The sequence below is a fragment of the Spermophilus citellus genome, assembly GCF_964194105.1.
Source record: "Spermophilus citellus genome assembly, chromosome: 9".
In the NCBI taxonomy this organism is placed as follows: Eukaryota; Metazoa; Chordata; class Mammalia; order Rodentia; family Sciuridae; genus Spermophilus; species Spermophilus citellus.
In genome coordinates, this window is record NC_138191.1 from 5,093,669 (window position 1) to 5,113,173 (window position 19,505).

General features: G+C 52.9%; 1 protein-coding gene across 4 annotated transcripts; it reads left to right on the forward strand.

The window, feature by feature from the left end:
* The first annotated feature begins 1,623 nt into the window (after positions 1–1,623).
* On the forward strand, positions 1,624–18,605 carry NPR1 (natriuretic peptide receptor 1). 4 transcript variants are annotated; one of them, XM_081306706.1, is made up of 23 exons: positions 1,624–1,738; positions 2,240–3,044; positions 3,644–3,843; positions 4,217–4,330; positions 4,699–4,834; positions 5,184–5,275; positions 5,983–6,118; positions 6,333–6,417; positions 7,819–7,939; positions 8,327–8,401; positions 8,608–8,685; positions 9,097–9,201; positions 9,639–9,713; positions 9,833–9,989; positions 10,403–10,558; positions 10,776–10,944; positions 12,528–12,674; positions 12,770–12,893; positions 13,045–13,113; positions 13,412–13,586; positions 13,857–13,955; positions 17,780–17,871; positions 18,036–18,605. In XM_081306706.1, exons 2-23 carry the CDS (start codon positions 2,324–2,326, stop codon positions 18,096–18,098), a joined length of 3,189 nt encoding a protein of 1,062 aa, XP_081162832.1. In that variant the 5' UTR covers positions 1,624–1,738; positions 2,240–2,323; the 3' UTR covers positions 18,099–18,605. The 4 variants fall into 4 exon arrangements, with proteins under 4 accessions (XP_081162832.1, XP_081162833.1, XP_081162834.1 ...); XM_081306707.1 differs by lacking the exon at positions 1,624–1,738 and adding an exon at positions 1,745–1,847; XM_081306708.1 differs by lacking the exon at positions 1,624–1,738 and having other exon boundaries at positions 1,751–3,044; positions 9,642–9,713.
* Positions 18,606–19,505: the final 900 nt, after the last annotated feature.

Below are 19,505 nucleotides of genomic sequence, written 5' to 3' on the forward strand. Positions count from 1 at the left end.
TTCACAGAAGAAATATGATTGGTCAACAAATATATGAAAAAATATTCAGCATCTCTAGCAATTGGAGAAATGCAAATTAAAACTATACTAAGATTCCATCTCACTCCAGTCAGAATGGCAATTAACAAGAATCCAAGTAACAATAAGGATGTGGGGGAAAAGGTACACCCAACATTGCTAGTGGAACTGCAAACTGGTGCAACCACTCTGAAAAGCAGAATGAGATTGCTCAGAAAACTTGGAATGTAACCACCATTTGACACAGTTATTCCACTCCTCAGGACATAAAATCAGTATACCATAGTGGTGCAGCCACATCAATGTTTATAGCAGCTCAATTTACAATAGCTAAACTATGGAATCAACCTAGGAGCCCTGAAACAGATGAATGGAAAAAGAGAATGTGGAATAGAACATTACTCAGTAATAGAACATTACTCAGCCAGAGAGAAGAATGAAATTATGGCATTTGGTGGTAAATGGATGGAACTGGAGACTGTCGAGCTAAGTGAAATAAGCCAATCCCCACAAACCACAGACCAAATGTTCTCTCTGATATGCGGATGCTAATACACAACAAGGGTAGAGGAGGGAAGAATAGAAGTTCATTGTATTAGATAAAAGGGAATGAAGATAAGGGAGAAGAGATAGGAATAGGAAAGACAGTAAAATGAATCTGACACAACTGGTGTAACTTCCCATCATGTATAACCACAAGACTTGGATCCTAATTAGAATAACTTATTTTACATGTATGTATACTAGGTTAAGATACACTCTACTGTTATGTACGTCTAAAAAGAACAAATAAAAAAAAAAAACTCTGTGTTCTCTCTACACAAAACACTTTTCTCATTCTTCTACCCTTGTTGAATTATTTCTCTTTGGAGATTTTCCTGGCCCCAATCCAGGCAGAATTAATAGCCCTTATCTAGGCCCTTTAGCAATTCACTCATGCCTCGGTTGCAGTGGTTAATGTATATTGTATTGTTTGCTTAACAGAAGATTGCTTATCTTAGGTCCTGCTTATTAGGTTCCAGGTTCTGAAGATGCTGGCAGAGCAATACCGTCAATGACTCCTTAAGAACATTAGAGGGCAGACTGATTCCACAGCCATCTGGGCCAGGGGGCCCAGCGGTCAAGTGCCCCCAAACCCTCTTCTTCAATTTACACCTCCAGAGGTCATTTCCAACATCATTTCCTCCATTGCCACCACGGACCCCTTTTAGCAATCCTCCCAACATAGACCTACATTGTATAAGTGCCCTCCCCCCCACCTGCCCAGTCCCCAGTCCACCACCTGCTCTTCCCACCTTCCCACTACCTTTGGGAACTGAAGAGTTAACGCCTCCCTCCCACCGGGTCCGTCTTCTTTGCTAATCTGCAGGTTCTGGACGGCTGTGCGGAGGGACGGGAAGGGAAATCCTAGGTGGACTGGGTAAAACGGACTTGGGCTCAGTCTTCGGCGCCTTTTTTTCAGAAACCTGTCGCTCTCCGACCCCATTCCCAAATACCCACGTCCCAACACACCTTCCCCGCCAAGATCCCGAGGCGACACTAGTTTCCCTCTTCCCCGGGGGGAAGCAGGTAGGAGGGCGGGACTAGGTAGGGAGCCGGCGGCCCCTGGCTCCCTCCACACCCGACTCTCCCGAGCTCCTCCCTGTCCCGGCGAGGGCGCCGGTCGGCGGGTGCTGCCCTCAAGGAGGAAGACGTCCGGCTGCAGAGCAGCGGAAAGAGGGTCTTTGCGGAAAGGGCGCCAGCCCGGGGCGGGGGCGAGCCGCAGACCTCGGGCTGGGAGGAAGGAGCTAGAGATCTAGGATTGGCTCTTCGGGCTCTAATGTCACCAAGTCTGGGAGGGGAGACGGCCGGGGGGGGGGCGGGGGGAGGGTTCAGAGCTTGGCTTGAGTCCTGGCCGGTTCCCCCTGGACAGCCGGAGACTTGGGCCGGCCAGACGCCCCTCTGGCACGCTCCCGGGGCAGGCGCTCTCGCACGCCTCGAACGCACACTCCCCGTCCCTCCCTCGCGCGCTCACCCGTCTCCCCAGCGCCTGCTCCCGCTTTCTCTCTCTCCCTCCCTAACACACCTCGCTCACTCCCACTCGGGCGGTCTCTTTCGCTCCCACCTGCTCCAAGTCTCCCTCTGCGCACCCCCGGTGGCGCGCCCAGCCCCTGGCGCTCTCGCCTGTCACTATCGCAGCTTCACCGGGCAGCGCCCCGACTTGCTCTGCTCCTTCTCGCAGGGACGCGCCTGATGCCCGGGACCCGCCGCTGAGCCCAGGAGACCATGGTGGGAGCGCTTGCCCGCCGCGGTACCCACTGAGGCCATGCCGGCGAGCCAGAGCCCGGCCGGCGCCGGCCAGCGCTGGCTTCTGCTCCTGGTACCGCTGCTGCTGCTGCTGCTGCTCCAGGGCAGCCACGCGGGCAACCTGACCGTGGCCGTGGTGTTGCCGTTGGCCAACACCTCGTACCCGTGGTCGTGGGCGCGCGTGGGGCCCGCGGTGGAGCTGGCTCTGACCCGGGTGAAAGCGCAGCCCGACTTGCTGCCAGGCTGGACAGTCCGCACCGTGCTAGGCAGCAGCGAGAATGCGCTGGGAGCCTGCTCCGACACGGCTGCGCCCCTGGCCGCAGTGGACCTCAAGTGGGAGCACAACCCCGCCGTGTTCCTGGGCCCCGGCTGCGTGTACGCGGCCGCTCCGGTGGGGCGCTTCACCGCGCACTGGCGGGTGCCCCTGCTGACCGCGGGCGCCCCGGCGCTAGGCTTCGGGGCTAAAGACGAGTACGCGTTGACCACCCGCGCAGGACCCAGCCACGCCAAGCTGGGCGACTTCGTGGCGGCGCTGCATCGACGGCTGGGCTGGGAGCGCCGGGCGCTGGTGCTCTACGCCTACCGGCCCGGCGACGACCAGCCTTGCTTCTTCGTGGTGGAGGGGCTGTACATGCGGGTCCGCGACCGCCTCAACATCACAGTGGACCACCTGGAGTTCGCCGAGGGCGACCACGACCACTACACCAAGCTGCTGCGGACCGTTCAGCGCAAAGGCCGAGGTGAGAGAGGCCCCCACCCCCATTTGTCCACCTCGTCCTGACGCCTTTGACCTTTGACAGCGTGCAGGGCGCTGGCCTTCCTCTCCCTTCCGCTCTGGGCCAGTCTCAGCCTCCCCCGCTCCCCAACTTCTGGGTTTCTACTTCCCTCTCTTTCCCTGCGCCCCCCTCCCCATTTACGTTCCTACCCTATCACCTCCCCCTATTTCCCTGACTGCCCAGGGTTTACCCTAGGGGAAAAGTGCCTGCTCTCCTTCTACCTGGTATGTCCTGTCCCTTTTTTCCCTCCCGTTTTCCTCTCTTTCTTACTGCCCTCTCCCCTCCTCCATCCTTTCCTCCCATGGCTCCCACACACCCTCTCACCAGTCCCTCTACAGCTGGCCCTTCTCTGCCTCCTCCCCTCCTGCCCCACCTGCCCCCGCCTCGGTTTTCCTTTCCTGCTCTGCCTAGCTCTGCTCCTTTCTTCTCCACCCTCCACACCTCCTCCTCCCACCCTGTTTCAACTTTTCTCCTGCCACTGCTTAAACTGAGCCAGTGCCATTTAACCGCCACCAGGTCCCCTACCCTTCCCTTTCCCTGGCTGACTCCTCCTTTCCTTCCAGTCATCTACATCTGCAGCTCCCCAGATGCCTTCAGAACGCTCATGCTCCTGGCCCTGGACGCTGGCCTCAGTGGGGAAGACTATGTTTTCTTCCACCTGGATGTCTTCGGGCAAAGCCTACCAGGGGCACAGGGCCCTGCTCCCCGCAGGCCCTGGGAGAGAGGAGACGGGCGGGATGTCAGTGCCCGCCTGGCCTTTCAGGTGAGTGCCAGGGTTTGCCCATGCTGAGGGACTGAGCTGTTGACACTTGGTTTCTGGATACTGTGTCCCTAAGTATCTGAAAGGAGGGCAAAAAAATAAAGGTGTTCTTGGTGCTCATGAGGGACTTCAGAGCCAGAAGGCTAAAAAGATAAGACAATGGGGCTCCAAGAGGGAGTACATTGAAGTTCCACACGCTGGGACTCCAGTCCCTCGCTCAAGAGCAGGGACCACTTCATGCAGGAAATAGGGTATACTTTGACCTTGACCTTAGCAGAGAGGCTGGCCTGTGAGGTTGGCTCCCTGACAACTGGTGCCACAGGGTACTGGGAGAACAAGGATCAGCTCCTCGCTCGCTCTCTGCCCCCTTCCCCAGGCTGCCAAAATCATCACATATAAAGAACCGGATAATCCTGAGTACTTGGAATTCCTGAAGCAGCTCAAAGTCTTGGCCCGTGAGCAGTTCAACTTCACCATGGAAGATGGCCTGGTAGGAGGGGGTCCTGGAACCTTCCAGTGCGGACCTCCTGACTTTGCTTCACGGCTCTCCTCCAGACTCCATCCTGTTCTTTCACACAGCTCAGTGTTTCCGGGTCTCCCCTTCCCTCCCTTCCCATTGACTCCTTATCTCTCTGGATGATAGAGGTGACAGTGACAAGTTCAACCCCTCAACCTCAGGTCCTCATCAGTAATATGGGGTTGACCAACCCTGTCCTGTCTGCCCAGTCCCATACTGTGGGTGTATTTTATGGATCCTGTCTGGGCCCCCGGGGCCTCCTGTCCTCTCCCCATGGCACCCTGCTCTGGACCCTTCATCCTCCCCTTTTCCCCCCAGCTAACTTCTCTCTGTCTCTGCAGGAGAACCTCATCCCTGCATCCTTCCATGATGGGCTTCTGCTCTATGTCCAGGCAGCGACAGAGACGCTAGCACACGGGGGAACTGTCGCCAATGGGGAGACCATCACTCAGAGGATGTGGAACCGAAGCTTCCCAGGTCAGGGCCTGGGAGTGACTGGAAAGGGCTTTTTAGGGGAGGGGGGTGAGTACCATGTGCCCCAGCTTGTAGCCCTGCAACTCAGGTAGCCATTTGCCCACTACCAGTCTTTCCCTTTCTTTTATAAGAACCTCCACAGCTTCTTTCAGGCTCTCCTTCCCTCATCCCCCAGATCCATCCAGTCCTCCCACGTGTCCCATCTCAGTCTTTCCTGCTGCCAACACAGCTGTCCTGTTGGCTCTTCTTCTGTGCCTATGTATGTTTGAAGATCAGGAGATGGAGACATGGAAGTGGGACCTCCTTGAACGGGAATTTTCTCACAACACAGCTATGTTGCCCCTGCCCACAGGTGTGACAGGATACCTGAAAATTGATAGTAATGGAGATCGTGAGACTGACTTCTCCCTCTGGGATATGGACCCTGAGACCGGTGCCTTCAGGGTACGTGTGCACACACTCAGAAGACCGACCGGGTGTCTACTCAGGATGACATCTCACCCTCCTGCCCTCCCCCGCAGCCCTGCCAGGGCATCTGTTTATTCTGTGATCACCCTACCCTGCCTGGACATCTATGAAAGCCCTGGACAAAACAGGCCCAGTTCCATTCTGGGGGAGCAACCAGAATGATAGGGACTCACATGGGGAACCCCATGTCTAAGGAGGGAGCACAGCCCTTTCCTTGGGGAGTTCCTAAGGAAAGCAAGACTCCTCCCAGCAGTCAGGTCGACCCTGAGCCAAAAGGAATGCATCTGCACAGCTCAGTGGGTAAACACAGGAGAGAGACTGGCAGGGATTGAGGCCAGAGGCACCAAGGATCAAATCCAGGAAGGCTTCCTGGAAGAGAACTGCACTAATGAGGCCTGGGAATGTGGATTGAGATGGATGCTACCTTGTCCTGTTTCTGTGCTTTAATGGAGGCTATAAAGTCCTTGAGTGAAGGCGTGGGGTTCTATATGCAGCTTTCTTTATAGAGCCCTTGAGTCATTTTCAAATGTTTGCCCCTTAATTCCATGGGAACAAGTATGAGGTCTCTCTGTAGGCAGTCACAGCAGGGGCCTGGAAGTATTGATGAGGAGGTGGGAAGCAGGACTGTGTCACTGGACAGGAGGCCACGTGCCAGGCCCTTGACCATTCCTGCTCTCCCTTAGGTTGTACTGAACTACAATGGGACTTCCCAAGAGCTGGTGGCCGTGTCGGGGTGCGAACTATACTGGCCTCTGGGGTACCCTCCTCCTGACATCCCTAAATGTGGTTTTGACAACGAGGACCCAGCCTGCAACCAAGGTGACTGACCTTTGCTCTGAGGGCTGCTGCTCTGGAGACACTGCCTCCTCCCAAGGGGAATCAAGTGGGTGCTCCTCTCCCACCCCTTTCTGGATTCAGAGCCTCCTCCAGCCTTTTGCTTCCCTTCATCCATCGCTGTTAACCATGATGAAGGGAAGGCCCTTCCTCCTCCGTAGAGCCCAGATCACTTGCCACACTTGACTCTCTCCTGCAGACCACTTGTCCACCCTGGAGCTTCTGGCCTTGGTAGGCAGCCTTGCCCTGCTTAGCATCCTGATTGTCTCCTTCTTTGTATACAGGTGAGCCCAGTGGTGGCCCGGGGGGGTGCAGTGACATGGGGAGACTTGGAGAGGGAGGTGTAGGGAGAGGGGGGAGGGGAGGAGTGAAGGGACAGCGGGGGAAGGAGGAAGGAGAGAGGGAGAAAAGAAACGAAAAGCCTTAAAATGCCACAGTGCAGTGGTGCATAACTATAATCCCGGGGACTCTGGAAACTGAAGCAGGAGGATCACAAGTTTGAGGTCAGCCTCAACAATTTAGGGAGACCCTGTGCCAAAATTTAGGGGGAAAAAAAAGCTGGGCTCAGTGGCACACGCCTGTAATCCCAGCAACTTGGGAGGTTGAGGAAGGAGGATGGCAAGTTCAAAGCCAGCCTCAGCAGCTTAGCAAGGCCCTGTCTCAAAATTAAAAAAATAAAAAGGGATGGGGATATGGCTTAGTGGTTAAGTGCCCCTGGGTTCAATTTCTGGTACAATAATAATAATAATAATAATAATAATAATAATAGTTAATTTTTAAAAAAGATTAGGAATATAGTTCAGTGGTAGAGCACCTACCTAGCTTGTGTGAGAACCTATGTTTAATCCTCAGTATCACAATAAATAAATAAATAGCCTTAGGACACAGAGAAGAAAACAGAGAATGGGGTGAGAGGAAAGAGGCGACAGGGATAGAAGTGGCCAGAGAAGGTCAAGGAGATACAAGAAGGAGCAGATAGCTTGAGAGGTGATGTCATAGCAGAGCGGCTCCTGGCGTGAAACTGGTTTTCCTTGCCCTGGGGACTGGGCACTGTTCATGAGCCCTGCCGTGACCAGTGATGGACCTCGAGTGGATAAGAGAGATGAATGAGCCCCACTCCTGCCTTCCAGTGAGGCTGAAATGGAAATCCAGGATACAGGAGAGGAGGGAGGGAGGACAGTCAATGCTGATTGAGCATAGACCACGTGTCAGGCACTGCCACACACAATATTTCTTTTTATTCTCATAACAGTTAAGAGTAAAGCCAGGTGTGGGAGTGCATGCCTGTAATCCCAGCAACTCAGAAGGCTCAGACAGGAGGACTGCAAATTTGAGGCCAACCTGGGGCCATGTATCGAGATAAAAAATGAAAAGGGATCGGGATGTGGAGCATCCCTGGATTTAATACCGTGTGTGTGTGTGTGTGTGTGTGTGTGTGTGTGTGTATGAATGAAATAAATATAGTGGCCGCCAGTTTCCACAAGAGGACATTGACTGTGACTACCCCAATGTCCCCAGTTGAGGTAGAATTTCACCCGGCTCTGACCCTCAGCCTGGGAGATAGAATTCCCTCATTCACCTCTTAATACTTGAAGTGGTCTCGGGGCTCTGAGGAGGGACTCCTGACCACTCCCGACCAGGTCGGGGGATCATACATGAGCTCAGGCGTAGGTCTCATGCCCCAGGAAGATGCAGCTGGAGAAGGAGCTGGCCTCAGAGCTGTGGCGAGTGCGCTGGGAGGACCTGCAGCCCAGCAGCCTGGAGAGGCACCTCCGGAGCGCGGGCAGCCGGCTGACCTTGAGCGGGGTGAGAATGCTGGTGTCTGAGGGGCTGGGGGGCAACACGGGTGTTCTCCAGGGGGACCTGGGTACCAAGAGCAGTCGGGTAGAAACAGGGCTCCACGCCCACCTCTGCCTTCCTTTGCTTCATGACCTTGAGCAAGGCCATTCCCTCTCTGAACTGGGCTCAGTGGTGACTGCCTCTCTAGAGCCTCCCTCCAGGGGCTCTTGGGAAGATCAAAGGAGGCAGTATATATGACAACACAAATCTAAAACCAGTAAGCCAGGGGAGGTTTCATGATGTGGAACATCAAGGAGGGTGACACAAAGCTAAGGAAGGGTAGGAAAGACCAGAGCACAAACACCCAGGGGCATCCGGGCCTCTAGGCTGACCCCCTGTCCTTCACCCCTTCAGAGAGGCTCCAATTACGGCTCCCTGCTAACCACAGAGGGCCAGTTCCAGGTGTTTGCCAAGACAGCGTACTACAAGGTGGGCCTGGGTACTGTGGAAGTGTGCTCTGTGGCAGAGGGTGCCAGGATGGGCTGTCAAGGGGCAGTTGGAGATCCTCAGGGGAGTGGGGTGCCATTGGAAGCTGCTGGGGGTCTTGGAGGGCGGCGTGAGCTGTCGGGAGCAGGTGGAGGTGCCAGGGCACCAGGTCATGCTCTACACAGTGACAGTCTCCATTCCTTTCTCAGGGCAACCTGGTGGCTGTGAAACATGTGAATCGTAAACGCATTGAGCTGACGAGAAACGTCCTGTTTGAACTGAAGCATGTAATGTGGGGGCTGAAGCGGTGGCCTGGGGAAGAGTCCCCTGCCGGGAGATGGCCAATTGAGCTGTCTGGGGAGGTTTTGGTTTTCAGAGTGTCCTAGGAAAGCTAGGGTCTGTGGGCCCTGGATGGCCCCTTGCATCCTGGGGATGGGATTAGGGGACCCATCATGAGATGAGAGATGAGATCTCTGGAGATACCCTGGAGGAAGACCCTTGAGGGACCTTCTGTGGTAACCTGGGGAATAAAAGGCAAGGAGGCAGAGGATATAGGAAGCAGATTGTGGGGGAGAAGGGCCCAGTGGACATGTTTGCAAACAATGAATAGGGAGTGAAGGGGGAGGGTCCCTGAGGCCAGAGAGCAATCTGGTGAGGATGAGGTCTCTGATGCTCCTGATGCTGCCTCTCACCTGCAGATGCGGGATGTACAGAATGAACACCTGACCAGGTTTGTGGGTGCCTGCACTGACCCCCCCAACATCTGTATCCTCACAGAGTACTGTCCCCGAGGGAGCCTGCAGGTGAGGGGACAAGGGAGTGTTAGCGAACCTGGGGTCCAAGCTAGGCCTGGCAGGGCCTGCCTATAATCCCAGCTACTTTGTGAGGCTGAGACAGGAGGGTTGCAAGCTCAAGGGCAGCCTCGGCAACTTCGCAAGACCCTGTCTCAAAATGAAAATGGCTGGGGATGTGGCTTAGTAATAGAAACACCCTTGGGTTCAATCCCTGGTACCACTGGGGAAAAAAAAAAATCCGGAAATCTGGGTTCTAGCCCTGGCTCTGTCCCTGACTGGCCACATGAGCCTAGCAAGCCTCCCTCTTTTTGGCCTTTAGTGGCCCCATCTGTAAAATGGGAATGGGGGAAATGCAGCTAGAGTAAATCCAGTGTGGTCAGTGGGACCCTTGCATCCTCCCCCCACCCCCATGGAGGTCTGTGGGGTACAGGTCTGACTCTCCCCAGCAGGACATTCTGGAGAATGAGAGCATCACCCTGGACTGGATGTTCCGGTACTCACTCACCAATGACATCGTCAAGGTAAGCCCAGAGGGGCCGCTGGGGGTTGGGGGTTGGCGTGAGGACTGAGTATGCTTCTCCCCTGGCCCTGGTGGTAGGTCCCCTCATGCCCAAGACCTCTGCCTCCCCAAATTTCCCAGGGAATGCTGTTTCTACACAATGGGGCCATTTGCTCCCATGGGAACCTCAAGTCGTCCAACTGTGTGGTAGATGGGCGCTTTGTGCTTAAGATCACCGACTATGGGCTGGAGAGCTTCAGGGACCCGGAGCCAGAGCAAGGACACATCCTTTATGCCAGTGAGCCCAACTCTTGACCCTCAACCCCCCTACCCGACAAGCACCACCAGGGTAGCTTAGTAGGGAGACGGTGGCCTGGGATCTGTCTGGCTCGGGCATGCCTCTACCGAATCCAAACTCAGTTCTCATTAGCAAAAAGGGGAAGACAGAGCTCTTCCCCGTTCTAAACACAGTGTGCTCTGTCCAGACCAGTCCCAGCCCCAAGCTGGTTCACAGCTTTCCCGCACCCCTCCCCCACCGGAAGCTCTCTTTCCCAGCATCATCGCATATTCTTCTTTATTTCTATTATTGCTTTTTTTGGCCATGAAAGCTTATATTCATTGCTAGTTTTTCTTTTCCCACTAGAATATAAAGTCCTTCATCCCTTCACTTTGGGGTCCTTCACCACGTGACTCCTAATGTCTGACCCACAGAAAAGTTATGGACAGCTCCTGAGCTTCTGCGAATGGCTTCGCCCCCTTCCCGGGGCTCCCAGGCTGGTGACGTGTACAGCTTTGGGATCATCCTCCAGGAGATTGCCCTGAGGAGTGGGGTCTTCCACGTGGAAGGTTTAGACCTCAGTCCCAAAGGTGAAAGAGCCACAATGTCCCCTACCTCGAACCCCAGCCCCAGGGAGAGGGGCCCTTGGAAGCATCCCACCCCTTCCTTCTGAGATAGGGCCCGGCCACCACCCTTTGTTCCGCTGATGCCAGCCCAGCTGGTCCTAGGCTTCCCTAACCAACTCCAGCTGGCTGCCCCAGCCTCTCACTGGGCCTCTGGCTAACCCCTGTCCCCCACCCAATACAGAGATCATTGAGCGTGTGACTCGGGGAGAGCAGCCCCCCTTCCGGCCCTCCCTGGCTCTGCAGAGCCACCTGGAGGAACTGGGGCAGCTGATGCAGCGGTGCTGGGCCGAGGACCCACAGGAGCGGCCACCCTTTCAGCAGATCCGCCTGACACTTCGCAAGTTCAACAGGTCACTGGTGTTAGTCATGGCCGCCTTCCCTTCCCACTCTAGACCTACAAACCCCACACTTCAGTCTGTCTGCAGCCACAGAGGGAGCCGCTCCAGCCACGCACGGCTCACCCCAGTCCACCGCAGCCTCTCAGCCCTCTGTACAACTTGGCTGTCTCCTCAGCCCCCTACCATTCAGACCCCTTTCTTCCACCTACAGCAACACCCCAAGCCCTGCCCAGTCTCCCACACTGGGCACAGTGGTGTGCAGAATAAATGGGCCACACAGCTTTGGCCTCTCCTCCGCTCCCCATATCCTCAGCCCTCCCCATGAGCCCACTGGTCTCCCTTTCCCAGACACAGCTCTCTGCTGCCTGTGTGCCTGTCACTTTGTCCTTAGCTCATCCTTGTCCCTCTCCACCTCTTTTTTTTTTTTTTTTTTTGGCACTGGGGATTGAACCCCAGGACACACTATCTACTACTGAACTACAACTCCAGCCCTTTTTATTTTCTTTATTTATTTTTAAGTATTTTTAAATTGTAGATGGACATAATACCTTTAATTAATTAATTAATTGTTTTTATGTGGTGCTAAGAATCAAACCCAGTGCCTCACACATGCCAGATGAGTGTGCTACCGCTGAGCCACAACCCCAGCCCCTTTAAAAATTTTTTTTAATTTTAATTTTTATTTTTTAGTTGTTGATAGACTTTATTTTTTTATTTATACGTGGTGCTGAGAGTCAAACCCAGTGCCTCCCACATGCTAGGCAAGTGTGCTATCACTGAGCCACAATCCCAGCCCCAAGCCCTTTTCATTTTAAGACTTGGTCTCACTAAATTGCCCAGGCTGGCTGGGTCCATAGCACACACCTATAATCCCAGTGACTGAAGAAGTTGAGGCAGAGGATCATTAAATTCAAGACCAGCCTGGGAGACCATGTCTCTTTTTTGTTGTTTTGTTTGGTTTTTTGGTACGGAGATTGAATCCCAGGGGGTGCTTAACCACTGAGCCACATCCCCTGCCCTTTATTTTATTTAGAAACAGGGTCTCACTGAGTTGCTTAGGGCCTTGCTAAGTGTCTGAGGCTGGCTTTGAACTCAGTCCTCCTCCCTCCACTGGGATTATAGGTATGTGCCATGCACCCTGCTTTGAGACCATGTCTTAATAAAAAGGTCTGGGGATGTAGCTCAGTGGTAGAGCACCCCTGGGTTCCATCCCCAGTACCACCACCACAATAATAATAATAAGGCTGGCCTTGAACTAGTTAAACTCCCAAGTTGCTGGGGTCACAGGTGTGTGCCACCGTGCCCACCACCCCACCTCCTTCCAACTCACTCATGTTCAATGAAGGTAAACAAGCTGTCAAAATGTCTAAAGCTTCCTACTTGACCCTGGGTTCTCTGAGATGAATTGAACTTTCCTCCCATCCTTCTCACCTGCTCACCCCTATCCTGCTGTGCCCCAATTCTCACCTTCACCAGGGACCTGCTGCAGCTGGAGGTGGGCTGACTGTAAGCCTTGGTAGGGGGAGGGCCTGGGGGAGGGCTCTCCAGGGCAGACCCATGCAGCTCGGCTCTCACCCGGCTGCCCGGCCCCTCAGGGAGAACAGCAGCAACATCCTGGACAACCTGCTGTCCCGCATGGAGCAGTACGCCAACAACCTGGAGGAGCTCGTGGAGGAGCGCACGCAGGCCTACCTGGAGGAGAAGCGCAAGGCAGAGGCCCTGCTCTACCAGATTCTTCCTCAGTGAGTGCCCACCTCTTCAGACCCGCCCCGCGACACTCAGCCCCTGCCCCTGCCCCCACCTCACACTCTGGTCTGCACCTGCCCTGACCCCTCAGCTCAGTGGCTGAGCAGCTGAAACGCGGGGAGACAGTGCAGGCGGAGGCCTTTGACAGCGTGACCATCTACTTCAGTGATATCGTGGGCTTCACCGCCCTGTCAGCAGAGAGCACACCCATGCAGGTGAGCCGGGGGCAGTCACAGGTGGCAGACCAGGTGGGTCAGCTGGGTGTCACTTCTCCGTCCCCAAGGCCTACCTTCTAGTTCCCTCCTCCCACCCCACCCCAGGAAGCACCCTTCCTTCCAGTCCCACGTGGCTTCTTGTGCCTTCCAGGTGGTGACCCTGCTCAATGACCTGTACACTTGCTTTGATGCAGTTATAGACAACTTTGATGTGTACAAGGTAGGGATGGGAAGGGACAGACAGACGTAGACAGGGTCAAAAAACGGTGAGGTTCAGGCGTATGAAAGAGAAGTCCAGGGCACCTGGGCAGTGACTGGGGGGGGTGGGGAGTGACTGGGGGGGGGAGTGACTGGGGGGGGGGAGTGACTGGGAGGAGGGACCCACCCGGGGACCCACCCACAGGCAGAGGGGCGGGGTGAGCGCAGGGCGGGGAGCCAGTGCGCGTGGGTGTGGCCGGCAGGTGGCCCGGGGAAGGGAGTTCCAGCCCTCCTGCCCGGCCTTGTCTCGCGCCCCACAGGTGGAGACAATCGGCGACGCCTACATGGTGGTGTCGGGACTCCCAGTGCGGAACGGGCGGCTCCACGCGCGCGAGGTGGCCCGCATGGCCCTGGCGCTGCTGGACGCGGTGCGCTCCTTCCGCATCCGCCACCGGCCCCAGGAGCAGCTGCGTTTGCGCATCGGCATCCACACAGGTGCGGAGGCCAGGAGCACGGACGGGAGGGGTCCCCTGGAGGTGGAGCTCCGCGAGGAGAACGCCCCTGGGACCAGCACCTCGGCCCCATCTCGGTCTCCCCCTCCCAGTCCCCACTCCCCCTCTCTCTCCTCCCTTCCCTCTCCCTCTCTCCCTCTCCTCCCCTCATAGCCCACCTCCAGCCTCTCCTGGGGCGCCTACCAGTCTCCCTTAACTCCCTTCCCACCCCCGTTAGTGTGATGGACTCTGTTCCCTCCCTTGTCCCTCCTAGGACCTGTGTGTGCTGGCGTTGTAGGGCTGAAGATGCCCCGTTACTGTCTTTTTGGGGACACTGTCAACACTGCCTCAAGAATGGAGTCCAATGGGGAAGGTATAGTGCCCCTCCTAGAGGAGGGGAGGAGGGCCGGGTAGCCAAAGGAATGGCCGCACTGTGGCAGCTTAGCTTAGGCAGTCCCTGTTCTGGCTTCTAGTCCTTTCTTCTCCCACATGCCCTTCTCATAATGCAGATGACTCTCCTCTTAGGATGGGGTTACCTTGTAAGTTGAAAATATCCTACCTTGAAAATACAGTAACACACCTAACCTCTGGGAATATCATGGCTTAGGTAGCCCACCGTAAACATTCTCGGAACACTTACATTAGCCCAAAGCCAGCAAGACCCCCCTAACACAAAGCCTGTGTTGTGATAAAGTATTGAATATCTCATGTTCACACACAGGCGAGTGTTTGTAGACATGATGGGATGTGAAAACAAAATGCAATATCCAAAAGATGCTAGCAGCACAATGTACACTGGAGCATAGGTTGTTCACCTTTGGAGTCATGAGGCAGACCCTGAGCTGCGTCCCAGGGCTGCTGCCACCCACAAGGGCAGGAGGACATGTACTGCACATAGCCCAGGAGAAGATCAGAATTCAAAGAATTGAATGTATGTGGCTTTCACATGATCACAAATCAAAAGATTGGACTATAATAAAAGTCAAGGACCAGCTGAGCATAGTGGTGCACCCTGGGCAAGGCTGAGGCAGGGGACTTGCAAATTCAAAGCCAGCCTAAGCCACTTAGCAAAACCCTGTCTCAAAATAAAAAATAAAAAGTTCTGGGGACGTAGCTCAGTGGTAAAGCACTTCTGGGTTCAATCCCCAGTACCAAAAAAAGTATTTCTGGGTCAGTGTTCAACAGTGCCTAGCAGGAATCACACCTTTAAGGCCCTCTGCTCCATCTTTGGTGTGGTGAAGATGATTGCAAAGGCAGACAACTAGGGCGTGACTCTCAGTTCCAGAGCTAGCTGTATCAATGTGCTATCCCTCTCTGAGTCCTGGTTTTCCTGATCTGTAAAATGAAGGTAAAGTATCTACCTCATGTGGGGCGCAGTGGCACACACCTGTTATCCCAGTGGCTCAGGAGGCTGAGGCAGGAGGATCGTGAGTTCAAAGCCAGCAAAAGTTCAAAGCCAGCAAAAACGAGGTGTTAAGCAACTCAGTGAGACCCTGTCTCTAAATGAAATATAAAATAGGGCTGGGGATGTGGCTCAGTGGTTAAGCACCCCTGGATTTAATTTCTGGTACCAAAAAACAAACAAAAAAATTCTACCTCGTAAGGAATATGTGAGAAGCTGTACAAATGCCTAGCACATGAATGTCACTCAGCTTTTTCGAGACTCAGCAGCTTATCTGTATCTCAGAGCTGTTAAAAAAAAAATCAACTGGGCTGGGGATGTGGCTCAAGCAGTAGTGCGCTCGCCTGGCATGCGTGCGGCCCGGGTTCGATCCTCAGCACCACATACCAACAAAGATGTTGTGTCCGCCAAGAACTAAAAAATAAATATTAAAAATTCAAAAAAAAAAAAATCAAAAACCAAACAACCCTAGCACAGCTCCTGGCACACAGTAGGTATCTATAAATGCTTGCTCCCACCCTTTCCTTTCATCCTGCTTTCTGTTTCTCTGCTATCCAGCTTTTTCTGTATTTGACACAATTCAAGTCAGTAAATATTTATTGAGCCATAAATACCTGTGCCAGGCCAGAGTTTAGCTGAGGAGTCTATGTGGACCCCATCCAAGGGTCCAGCCCTGGGAGCCCTGTGGGGTCTGGTTCAGCAGATATTCCCTGGGCCCTGTGTTTGAGGCTCCGGGGTAGGAGAGAGCTTCTCCCTGAGGTCCTCAAGGAGCACATTGTCAGAAATGGCTGAGAACAAGAGGCCACATGATGCCGACCCGGGGAGAAGTATCATGAGGTCAGACAGTGGCCAGAGAAAGAGTATGGGACTGGTGGGCCCCTCTCTGATCTCCTCGGCAGCTGGGGCAGATCTTCTGCCCTGGGTCTCATTTCCTCAGCCATAAAATGAGACGATGGAGTCACATAACAGATAGCAAGGACTTACGTAAAGCTTCCTATGGGCCTCGTTTTGTTTGAATTATTCATTTATTTATTTATGGGGCTGGGGATCCAACCCAGATAATAATTCTAATCCTCACAACAGGAACGCATCCCTTTGAGATGGTGCTTTCTCTATCAGCATCTCATAGATTTAGAAAATGAGACACAGTTTATATTAATTACCCAAGCAAATGTCTAAGGGATTCATGCTGAGGCAGAGCAGGATCCACAGCTTCTAACCACTATGCTACACTGTCCCTCTGGATCTGAATGATACTCTATAACAGTACTGCCCAGTAGTATTTTTTTAAATGTTATTGTATTTTTTTAATGCCTTTATTTAATTAATTTATTTGTTTTTATGTGGTGATTGAACCCAGTGTCTCACACATGCCAGGCAAGTACTCTACTACTGAGCTATAACTGCAATCTCCAATAGTATTTTCTTGTGCAGTACAGGGAATCAAACTCAGGGATGATCTACCAGTGAGCTATGTCCCCAGCTCTTTTAATTTTTTTTTTAAAGAGAGAGTGAGAGAGGAGAGAGAGAGAGAGAGAGAATTTTTAATATTTATTTTTAGTTCTCGGCGGACACAACATCTTTGTTGGTATGTGGTGCTGAGGATTGAACCCGGGCCGCACGCATGCCAGGCGAGCGCGCTACGGCTTGAGCCACATCCCCAGCCCCTCTTTTAATTTTTTTAAATTTTTATTTACGTCTCACTAAGATGTCAAGGCAGAGGAGTCAGGCATGGTAGAGCACGCTTGTAATCTCAGTGGCTCAGGAAGCTGAGGCAGGAGGATTGCAAGTTTGAGGCCAGCCTCAGCAATTGAGCAAGGCCCTTAACAAATTAGTGAGACACTGCCTCAAAATAAAACATAACGGCTAGGATTGTGGTTCAGTGGCAGAGCACTTGTCTAGCATATGTGAGGCACTGGGTTTGAGTCTCAGCTCCGTGTATCAATAAATAAAATAAAGGTCCATTGACAACTAAAAAATATATTTAAAAAAATAAAACATAAATAGGACTGGGGAGGTGGCTCAGTGATTAAGCACCCCTGGGTTCAATCCCTGGTATATAAAAAAGTCAAGGCTGGCCTTGAATTTGCGATCCTCCTGCCTCAGCCTCCTGAGTTGCTGGGATTATAGGCAGCCATGTGCTACCACTCCTGGCTCCAATACTATTTTCTGCAGTCATGAAAATGTCCTGCAAGTTTTACTGTCCAGTATTGCAGACTTTAGTCACATGTGGCTGTGGATCCCTTGAAATGTGTCTAATACAACCAAGGCACAGAATCTTTGGTTGGGATTTTGTTCTTGAACTGGGGATTGAACCCAGGGGTGTTTTACCACTGAGCTACATCTCCAGACCTTTGGATTTTTTATTTTGACACAGGGTCTCACTAAATTGCTGAGGCTGTCCTTGAACTTGTGATCCTCCTGCTTCAGGCTCCCAAGTGGCTGTGATTACAGGCATGCACCACTGAGCCCAGTGAGGCACTGAATCTTTAGCTGCATATCGTTTCAGTTATTTTAGACATTTTTATTTATAATGACATATTTATTTATAGTGATTTTATTTATAATGACATATTTATTTATGACGACCATATTAGACAGCACAGCTCTAAAATTCTAAAGGAGCCAATATAGTCACACAGTATAGTCACACATGCATAGAGAGGGTGGGACTTCTCTGAGTTAAGAGGCTTTGGGGCCAACGGATGGAGGAGGGCATCTGTCTACCCCAGTCCCTGGTCTCCTCTGCCTGCTCCGTCCCTCGCACTCCATCTCCCTTCCCCTGTCCTACTCAGCGCTGAAGATCCACCTGTCTTCTGAGACCAAGGCAGTCCTGGAGGAGTTTGATGGTTTTGAGCTGGAACTTCGAGGGGATGTGGAAATGAAGGTAGAGAAAGAAGTCCCTGCCATCACGGTCCCTGGGGTCCTGGAGTGGGGGTACCCTTCTCCAGCAGCCAATGCCACTCCCATTTCTAGGCCTCCTCTCTGATTTGGGGCAGTAGTTGTGCCACTCCCCACCCCAACCTTTTGTTTTTTATTTTTTCCCTCCAGGGCAAAGGCAAGGTCCGGACCTACTGGCTCCTGGGGGAGCGGGGGAGTAGCACCAGAGGCTGACCGGCCCCCCTTGCTGTCCTTCCATACCTCGATGCCTGGTCTCCACCTCTCCCCCAGCAGCCCCACCACAGCAGAAGGAGGAGAGAGCCGTGGTTGGAACAGCTCAGGCCCCCAGACCCCAGTAGAGACCCTGGGTGTGACTCTGAGAGACCACTGGCATAGGGAAGAACCCAGAGCTCACAGGACCGACCAAATCACACACTCACACAAAATGGCACCGGTGCAGGCACATATCCCCTCCTCCTCCCTCGGCCTTGCTACACTGTGACTTTTATTAAAATACCACAGGGGATATGAAAAGGGACTCTAGTCAATGGAGGCGGTGGAAGGTCCAGATGTGGGCCTGAGCCACAGGGACCACAAATACCATCCCACCCATAGCCACCACCCACCCCTCCACCCAACAGTGGGCACCATGCACAGGTGAGAAGAGGGGCCATGGGGAGGGGCTGTGGTCCTGTGCGCCTTGTTCTCCTGTGAACAGACCATTAAAATCTTTATTCCAGTGACAGTGTCTCTTCTTAAGGGAGAGAGCATTGCCGGAAAACATAGCCATGTTCTCTACCTTCTGCTTCGAAAAGACTTGTTTCTCCAACTGGGAATGTAGATTCTGAAAAAGCCGGCAGTCACCTGCAGCTTTGAGGAGACCACGGAACCCTCTTTGAATTTTGCAGAAGTGCAGAACCTTTGTTTATGTGGGTTATACTTATTGATATCGGTCATATTAGACATGAAAATAACCACAGCGAAGAAAGTGAAATGAATGCTGATTGATTGAGTCATTCAGGATAACAATAATAAACCCATTATATGTTAATAATTTTTTACTACTTTATTAAGGACATTCTTAAGAGAAACTGGCCTGTATTGGTACGTGGTAGTGAAGGATGCAATGACTAATTTGGAGCCACTATCTTCATTTATGTAAGGCATCAGCGGGTTTACCCTCACTGCTTTTGTGTTGACCCAAATGTCAACACAATCCAAAGCCAAATAATGTATTGGTATCATTATGAAAATCATTGACCTCATCTATCCTCTGAAACAGTCTTGGGGACTCCCAGGATCTGTGGAGTACACTTTGAGAAATGCTATATTACCCAATGGCTGGTATACAGCAGGAATGACATAATTAGTATGGGTTGAATTAGGCCTGGGAATCAAGAAGTGGTATCATATGGATCCTATTGATTGACTGATTTAGGTAGTACTGGAAACTGAGCCCAGGGACACTCTACCTCTGAGCTCTACCCCTAAACCTTCCCCCCTGCCTCCAGTACTGGGGATTGAACCCAGGAGTACCATTGAGCTATATCTCCAGTCCTTTTTATTTTGTTTTGAGAAGGGTCTTGCTAAGTTGCTAAGGCCAGCCTCAAACTTTCAATCCTCTTGCCTCAGCCTCCCAAG